The sequence below is a fragment of the Calidris pugnax genome, unplaced genomic scaffold (assembly GCF_001431845.1).
Source record: "Calidris pugnax isolate Ruff unplaced genomic scaffold, ASM143184v1 scaffold11, whole genome shotgun sequence".
Taxonomy (NCBI): Eukaryota; Metazoa; Chordata; class Aves; order Charadriiformes; family Scolopacidae; genus Calidris; species Calidris pugnax.
Window position 1 is genome coordinate 6486358 of NW_015090803.1, and position 9766 is coordinate 6496123.

The following is a 9766-nucleotide window of genomic DNA, read 5'->3' on the forward strand; positions in this document are numbered from 1 at the left end:
TTGAGTTTTTTGTTGTTTGATTTTGGGTTTTTTTTTTGTAACTTTAAATGTGGAGGTTTTCAAATTCTGTTTGGTAGTGCACAAGATTCATGATTTCAAGAGTTTTAAAGGAGAAGCCTCAATGACAGTAACAAAAATAATGTGGTTTGGCACCATACTAAATGATATAGGCAAGAGTTTTTCATGACAACACTTTAAAATATCTGCCACTTTTTAACAGTCCTTGTAAGAATGAACAGCATCTTAGGAAAAACATTTAAAGACAAAGCAAGATGATATAGGGCAGCAATGATAGAATTCATCATATGAAACATTAGGATACTTTCATAACCAGTGCAAGATAAAACACTGATTATTTCCTTGTTATTAGAGGCAGGAGTTAGTAAAGAGGAGCTAGCTAGAGATCCTAATTTTAAGGAGAGTTTCTATCCCAATGATAAAACCAAAAGTACCATCTTAGTCAGACCAGTGAAGGGGATATGTTTTCATTCTGCTTTGGTCTCTATCATAAAGCTGTCCAGATGGAGGTCTTTTAATTGATGGCTAATTCTTTATTTAATTCTTGCAGAGTACATGCAGCTTTACTTTCGTGCAGATTGCCCAACCCCTTTTTAGGTTTGCTTTGATTTCTAATCTCATATTAAATTATAAGTCTCAGTGATAAGGCATGAACGTTGAAACTCGTTGTCCCAAAACAAGTCCTGCTCACCCTTGCCCAATGTGCAAGATCGTATCTCCCGTCGCAACCCTGCAACTCGTAGGGTCAGTAGCCACTACAAGTCCTCTTTTACTTGATTTTGCACTTATAATCTTAAGTCAAGTTCCCTGCCGTGTAGCTAATATGAACAAATTATGTCTCTCTGTTTGTTTGTTTTCTCTCTTCCCCACAGGTAAAATTAGTATTTTCAAAGGAACCTTCAAAGCCGATGGCTCCACGAATCTTACCAAATCCGCTGGCAGCTGCAGCAGCAGCTGCTGCTGTGGCTGTGAATTCCCCCTTCAGTCTTCGCACAGCCCCAGCAGCCACCCTTTTCCAGACTTCAGCACTTCCTCCAGCACTCCTACGACCAGCTCCAGGGCCTATACGGACCACCCATACTCCCGTGCTGTTTGCTCCTTACTGAACTCCAAACAGGAATTAATTGTACTGCAATAATTTTTCAAATCAAAACAAACAAACAAAAAGAAAATCAAGAACATTGAACTATGCAGTGTTTATTTATAGTTTAAAGTATATATGAAGAGCCAGGACTTTTGATAGAGAACTGAACAAATTCTAAAAGGGGGAATGGGCAGTATTTTCTCCAGATGAGAACATTCCTCTTGAGTATTGATCGTTTTAGAACTGATCTCCAGCATTGACTTGTAGTGACATATAAAACTTATGAAGCCTTTTGACTGTGCTTTTTGGCACATATTTCCCTGCAATGTCTTTCCTGCTTTATGAAACAACTTACAAATTTGTCTAAAGGGCATTAACTGGTTCCAATGTACATAAAATACTTTATTCTGTAGATTAAAGAAGGAAAAAAAAGAAACACTGTGAATAGTAGTACCCTTACCAATCCTCCTGCCAAATCAGCAGTTACTGGGTATTTATCTGAACAAAAGTAGATACAATAGATGTCTTGTAAAACAGTAGTATTGTGTCTCTATCTATGCCACTAGGTTTCTAACTGAGTTGCAAAAGATAAAATGAACAAATTACGACACTTTGGTAAGTAGTCAAAAATGATGACAATAATGTGGAGCTGTTCCTGGTGAGCAAAAATTGTTTTCCTCACCCATAGAAGAATGGGCATGAAGATAATCTATGGTTAGGGCAAAGTAAATGATAAAGACTATTTCAGTGGGGAAAAAAAATAATCCAGAAGCTGTACACATTTAACTGAGAATGTATGTGTACATATTCAAAAGGTGTAATACATACAGGATAGATCAATGTTTAAGGCATGCCAGTGGACAGCAAAAAATACACTCTTGTCATGAAACAGGGCTGATACTTTAGGTTTGAGCAGAGGGAAGACACAAATGGGTTACGCATAGTCATAACTAGGAAATGAAAAGCAGGATAGGAATCCTGGCCTCATTTAAGTCAGGATAAGGTTCCTCCTGACTGCAATGTGGCCAGAATTTCTTCCCAAGAATGGCACATATTCTTTTTATATCACACCAGTGGGAGTGTCTGTAGATACAGGTAACATTTTTTTGCAATAGGCTTAGTCTTAGAAACAGATTTATTATCTTGTTTTATTTCCTACTGATGTGATATAAAATGTCTTAAATACCTATAAAATGTAAACAGCAACACATGAGATACATATTTCGAGATAACTGCACATCGTGGGTTTGGAACAAATACAACCTTTAGGATCTGAAGGGACCCTTGAATTCTGTAGCTGACCTTTATGTATGGACAGCTTAAAGCCTTATATATTTACTGTGAGGCTTAAAGGGGTTGACTGTGTCCCTTTAAAGTAAGATTTATCAGGGGTATATATAGATATATTGTATATATGTTAGAGTAAGAAAAATAACTTATAAACAGAAAATCTACTATATAATTATATAACCATTGAGTTTCACATGTGGGTCATTAAGTGGTAAGTAACAAACAGCAGAGAAAAAAATAGACTTCTTGAATCTGACTCTTGCTGCCTGCTTTTTCCCATAGGGAGCTGAAAAGTATCTATTAATATTATGGAGTGCGCTGCTGAGTCACATGCGACCACTCTGATGTGTAGCTAAGTGAAATGCCTTCCATACATTTAGGAGGAATAAAATTTAAAAGCATAATTTAAGTTTAGATGGGGAAATTATTTGAAAGATTTTATTAAAAGGTAGTAATGCAAAATATTGACCATGTGGTTGCTATATAATACTGCCTGTGGTTAATATGGACAGTTGGGAGATATAGAGGATGGGAATATACAGCACTTTTGACTTGCAGTTCATCAGTGAGCCTTCCATATACATGGGTATTTGCCATTTTTTAAACCTCTCTGCATTTAGATTTTATAAAAAAAATATAAAAAGAGAGAAAGAAGAGGTTCCATGGATGTCTGTGTCCAAAGAATTCCAAAGAGATGCATTTATTTATCTAGAGGTATTAAAATAAGTTCTATATTATGTATTTGTATTTCATCCAGTTTATTTGCAAACGTTTGTGCCTTGAAATAAAATGGGCTTTTGGTTATATTTAATTCATTCCTATGTAGCCATGAAAAAGATGAGATGGTGATTTCAGGGCTGGTTACTAGCTGGATTGCTTTGGCCCAATTTCCAAAACAAGAAGAGTATGAGTAAGTTTCTGAAGCCAAGTTTAGGCACCTAAATAACTAGGGGCTGACATTTAAAAGGGCTCCCTACTCTACAGCTCCCAGTAAAGAGTCAGTAAACAGGCCAGCCTTCGAAGCCTGCGCCTAACGCTCAATTTAGAAAATGTTTCCTTTTATTTGGGTACATAAATATAGTGTAGTAAGGTTCAACTCCTCTTTGCAAAATCTTGGCCTTGGTCTTTTAAGCCTGCTTTCAACCTTCCATCTTTTTGCAGAAGTTGTAGTGCCATTGCCAGCTGTGTTCAGATTCCTCCTTGAATAAGGCACCAGTTTCCAAGCTGTGCTCCATGAACCACCATTTATCCCCAGAGCCTTCTGTAATCGCTTGTGTAAGTAAGCACTTGCTAAATGAGCAGAGGAGGACTGGCTTTTAGGAGAGGGAGAAGGTCTGAGCAGGTGATCTTTTCCCAGGAAAAAACATGCATATGGGAAAAGGGGAGACCCATAAATATCCTGTCGGCTCTTATGCACAGCCTTCTGGTGCACGGACACCTGCTGTACATCCTGCCATGTTGTTGTGATGCCATCAAAATCAACAGGCTGATCCTTGTCAAAATGTAGCCTGTGGCATGTATGGAGGCACAGTACTAAGGGCAGAGTTAATACAAATTTTACTAGAAATAAAGAGAGTGTCATTCCAACTACTTACATCAGCTAATTTGCAATGACACCTTCAGTTTTCTTGGACCTCTTTTGTCACAGTGCTCTATGGAACAAGTTTTTGTTCACACAAGTCTCTTTTAAATTTCAGCTGTAAACAACAAACTCAATTCTTTTTATGTCTCTTACTCACTACCTAATAAAGGATAAAGCCTAAATGTTAGAATGTATAGTGGATTTTCTGTGCCTTGCTGTTCCACCACATCTTGGTCAGTAACAAGACAACGTACCTGGGATGTCAGCGCAACAGTTTATTAGATATATATATATATCTCTATCAAAGAAAATACTGGCACAGCAATCTGATTGGGCAAGGGGAGCTTCCAGTCAAGGGTATGTCCACAGCAGCTGACAAAGGAGCTAGCAAACAGAAGACACTTTACACCTACTTGTCAATACATCCAATATGGAGAGCACTATAAAAGAAAGACGTGTCATCATATTTCATATTACAGTAACACTCCAGGGCCAAGAGGAAGCCTAAAGCACAAGGAAACAGATCATTTCATCGAAGACAGAGTCACTCACTGGAATAACAGTGTGAAATCAGCCTGCAGGAAAATGGCTGGGTATGAACTCGGAAAACAAATAGGTTCAGGGATGTTTTCTTAAATTCTATACAAAGTGTTAAAGAATGACTATTCTGTTCTGACCCGAAGAGATGGTATTTTTGTGGGAGGGATATATATATTTATATTTTTACGCTATCTGCATTTTTCCAACTATCTCTGACTTCAAACCTTTGTTCTGAAGGATCATCATTGCTCTGAACCATGAAATCAGTTACCTTTTTGAAAGCTGCTGTAAAAGCTGATGTGAGAGGTCAGTAAGCAAATGGTATAAATATGATGATCTAAAATGAACTGGAAGAAAAAAAATGAACTGGCCATGTCAAGGAATATTGTATTTGAAAAGTATACATCTTTATTTTAAGATAAATTAAAGTTATATAAAATTAAGACTAGCTAAATAAAGTTAAATATAACTAGAAGAATTACATCTGTCATTTTAGTATTGGAATGTTACAATTGGCTCTGTATTTTAAAAGATGAAAAGACTTTATAGAGGCTGAATCAATGCAAGGATTCTATGGGTAAATTTAATGTCTAACACTCATTATCTTCATGTTATACCAGGAATACAATAGCTGGATGGATTTGCCCTTAGTCACTTCTGTTCTAATCCCCAAAGATACAGTAGAGTATTGGCCCAATATTCCCTGACAGCTGAAATCATGCTCCTTCGGAGCCCCTGCTTCTGCATTCTGCTCATGGGGAATTTTGATCTTAATATCTCTCATTTTTTGAAAAAATAAATGTCATTTTATCAACATAAGACCAACACTGAGGAGTAAGACCTGAAAACTTTCATCATAATGTAAATATGAAGCACAGATACTCAAATTGTTGACATATGAAGTCCTAAACCACTTTATAAGGAATCTGTTATTTTTATTAACATAGGTGCCTGAATTTCCATTTTTAAAATTGACTTCAGCACAGCTCAGGTTTCAGGACTCTAGGTACCTAAAGCTCACATGAAAAAAACCATGGGCTTCCTGTTTACCAAAATGCATGTGAAAATGTGAGGCTATGCTATATAAAATATTACAGATTTATTTTACATCACATCTTCCCCTGTTCTCATTGTTTATCTGTAACTGCCATTACTTCATTGCCAGTGAATCATAAGAAGCTTCTGTGCTGGGATTCAGTGTGTGACTGAAAGAAATAGTAATACTGATAAATCCTATTTTAAACTAGTTGAAATCTCAAACACACAGTTAAGAGTTTAGCCAAGGACAAGAGCTTTATGCGCTCTCACACATACAGCTTTATTAAAATTCAGGACCATTTAGGAGTAAATGTAACTATCTGGAGGATGGTTATTATATAGCCTGATCTGAAATGTCAGGGTCTGAAAGAGCCTGTGCTCCAGACCAAAATTAAGAATACTATGAAAACCATAACGCTCTTAACCCTGGGACTCCTGAAAGCAGTTGCAAAGATCTTTGACTTCAGTAGAGGCAATTTTTTGCCCTAAGTGCCTGAGGCCTTTGCAGTCACGTTGCGCACTGCAATTAGGCATCATTCAACTCTGATTCAGTATTGATATATTGATAAAGAAGCTTGGTGATGAGAAAAATGATGAGAAAACCCAAAAGACTTTCTTTTGGCTTAGGTACCTCAGTGACTTTGAAGCAATGGTCTTCACACTAGTCACACTGTCAACACACTGACATTTGTGCTGTTCACAGCAGAAGCTAAATATTTGACACATAATTAGAAACAAGTACAGTTATTGATATTCATTGCATATGTATTGGACATTCACTTACAGGACAAAAAAATTTTCCTTGGAAATTCATGCATTCATATCTGGTCATACCAGAAAAGATATCTCTGCATCTCATCAATAGCTGGGTCCCCAGAAAGGATGTCCATATTTTCTATTTGTTTTCATTACCATTTGATTTTTCTTTTGTGTTTCTTTATTCACAGTTTCATCTCTCAAATGAACAAACAGAATCCATAAGTTTAAATATGCATTTAAGAATTTGGTATTCATCAAGCCCCTTGTTGGATCATTTGATCAGTTAATAAATTGAGTAAAAAATTTAAAGCAGCAGTGCCACAGTAATAATAATAATATATTATGAATAGAGAGTGTATGTATACTACCCTGCTCTCTACCTAATCTAGTCAGAGTTTTATGACACAGAGAGCTCTTCAGTCTTTCACAGTTTCCTGAAATGCTCATCTTTGGGGATTCTTCAAAGGTTTGATTAAATGTAAATGTTATTTCTTATGTTCAGTAACAATAGCTATGCATATCTGAGTGCAAATGCAATAGAAAAAAGGATAAAAACCATAAACCATTTTCTCACTGCAAACGCCTGCAGCATTTGTTAACAGCTGGAGCCCTTTCTCTGCTTGTTGCTGGTGGCTGGTATTTGCCATGGGCACAGTTCTCATCGCCACATGTATCAGGTGAAAATTGTCTCCTCAAAACACAGTCCACCAAGTGCAGACGTTCTTTTGGGGCACAACGAAGTGGGAGATGATAGCATATGGGCAAAGCTATGCCTTTATAGCAGCCTGTCATAACTCCCCCCTAAACTGCTTGGTGGCTCGATGGGGATAGGCAACACCCCCACAGATTCCTAATATGGTCATTCTGTCATATTTATAACATAGAGGAGGCCAATTTGAAAAAAAAAATAATAAATCCTGATTTGAGGATTTTTTGCAAGTGCTTCAGTTTGGGGGATAATTCCCTCCCCCACAGCCAAGTGTAATCTTTCTTTCAGACATGTTTTCAATGCAGTCTTGCCCATGACATTATTGCCAGTCAACTTGCTGCCTGAATATGTTTTTTCCATCAGAATAAAACCATGAAGGTAAGTTTTGGTACCCAGAAGGAGCACCCGAGAACAAAAAATACAAATGTAATGAGCCTCACTCAGGGTCACATTTGTTTTACTTCCTGCAGTCACCTAAGTCCTACAAGCTTGCTGAAATGTAGGTGTCAGTCCAAAAGAAAAGATCTATTTCTTTCTTCTACTATTTTATGGTTTTAGAAAGGAGATGGAAACAGCTGTAGCTCTTTATCCAATGACTCACACATTAAAACCCCCTTGAAGTTAATCAGACAAATGTCTGTATACCTGTCACCTCTCTGTATATACACAGATCTTATTTCCCTCCCATCCTTCTCCTGAGTCACTTGGTTTATGACTACCCAGCAGGATGGGATGCTACAAGGAGAATTATGAAGGAAAAAAACCCAAACAAACCAGCCATACACTTCGGGGATGTATAATATCACAGAATCATAAAATGGTTCGGGTTCAAAGGGACCTTAAAGATAATCGGGCTCCAACCCCCCTGCCATGGGCAGGGCCACCTCTAACTAGAATGTAGATATGGTGTATGTACATATGGTGTATGTATAATATGGGCATATGGGTGTATAATAGGGGTAAGTAATATAGTACCTCTTTATTCCCTACAGGGGTATAATCTAACCAAAACATGTGGCTGGAGTTTTGCACTAAGCCCCTCATTACAGTGTTTGCTTCTTTAAATGGTGACCACTGAAACCAATCTTGTTGGCTGTGCTACAGTTAAGCTGTCTCCCTTTCTGTTTAAGATTCTCTGTTCTCCTCTGGGGTATTTTGCATAGCAAGTGAATCCTTGCAAGAAAAGCTAGAGCTATTTTCATCTCCTTTACAAAGCCATGAAAAGCAGCAGGGAAAAAAAAAAAAAAAAAGAGAAACTGGCCTTTCCTGTTTTATTGATATCTACATTCCAGCTAACTGTCAGGAACTACACAGCTGCAGCCAATACTTTAGAAGCTCTTCAGTTCTGCTCCATGAGACAGGATGCAATGGTTCTCTATTCCATGCAACAGATGCTTAATCCAAAGCAGTGTACAAATCATCTTCTCTATGCTACCAACTCACTGAAAACCTTAAACTTCAGTGAAAAAGCCTCAAAACCTATCAGGGCCCACTGAAATCACTGGAGATGAAGAGCACCTGTTACACGATGTGTTGTCAAAGAGCTGCCAGGAGGAGGTCCAGGTGAGTCCAACAGCTGCGTGACATTAGGGCAAGAGAGGGTAATGGTTTGGGCAATTTAATGTAGGGAAGTTCCTTCTCAACCCAAATGTGAGAACAAGTTTAACCCTGACGAGTGCACTGCAACAACTGGGAACAGGAGAAGTCTGTTGGTATCATTGGAGAATATATTTCCAGCTATGGATAATCTCCAACATTGCAGCAAAAGGCCTCAAACTTGAGACCAAGTGATTTATCAGGCTAATTAATTATTATTCCTAGGCCTTATAGATAGCCAGCATAAGCCCTTCATTTAGTGATACAATGCACATTTAAATTAGTGGGTACTAGGAGTACTGAAGGCTTCAGGAAAACTGGCCCTGATCCATTCACACTTCAGAAACACTGTAAATTTATGTGACATTTTTATAAGTCCAAGAGTAAAATTTCATGGTCTCATAGTTTGTGATAGTAGTTTTGATTGATAAATAGTCAATATAATATCTCTAATTAAAAAAGGGTGGAGGGAGGTGACTGGGGCAATTACACTTTGCTACTTAAACACCTGATACTTGCCTCAGGGCTTTTTAAAGGTCAGAGTTATCAACCACATGGAAAAGCAACTGCATCTTCTCAAAGGTAAGTTAGGTGAGACAAAATTATCAATGTTTTACTAATGTTTTTGTTAGCTAAGGGTGGATTAATTGTTCCAGATTAGATCAAGTATTTGAGAGAGTGACCCATAAAAATTATTAAATTGGTACTGTGAGGATTTTGACAATGATTTTGGAAGAAACTAACTGAAGTGAGAGCTGCATGAATTATAGTGTAAGGTAAATTATTAGGGTGAGGAGAGAAAGTAGAAGGCTGTTCCTCAGCAGCAATTTTAGGTGGTATCTGATTTCACTGGTGATTTTGCACACAGAAAAAAGCATGTGCTCTTGAAATTTTTTGATAACACACATTAGGAGCTATCATCAATGTAGAGAGGAACATGATATTTTCCAGAAAGAATGGAATGACCTTGAGAACTGATATAATAGAATGGAGCTGTAACTCAACAGGAAAGAAAAGGACAATCATGTATTTAGAATCTAATAACAAGTAGCTGTAAGAACTCAGCAGTTGGAAGTAGCCGAAGAAGAGCACAATCCACAGGTATTACCATTGGAGATGAGTTGCAAACTTGGTACTTTAAAAGAAAGAA

The 9766-nt window shown here is 37.5% G+C and overlaps 1 protein-coding gene across 5 annotated transcripts in view; it reads left to right on the forward strand.

The window, feature by feature from the left end:
• ZNF385D (zinc finger protein 385D) overlaps positions 1 to 4986 on the forward strand; it is a 415254-nt gene extending 410268 nt beyond the window's left edge. For all 5 annotated transcript variants that reach the window (XM_014937864.1, XM_014937862.1, XM_014937863.1 and 2 more), the window contains one exon: positions 891 to 4986. In XM_014937864.1, coding sequence (XP_014793350.1) covers positions 891 to 1124 — 234 coding nt within the window. In that variant the 3' untranslated portion in view covers positions 1125 to 4986. The remainder of the gene's footprint in view (positions 1 to 890) is intronic.
• Positions 4987 to 9766: the final 4780 nt, after the last annotated feature.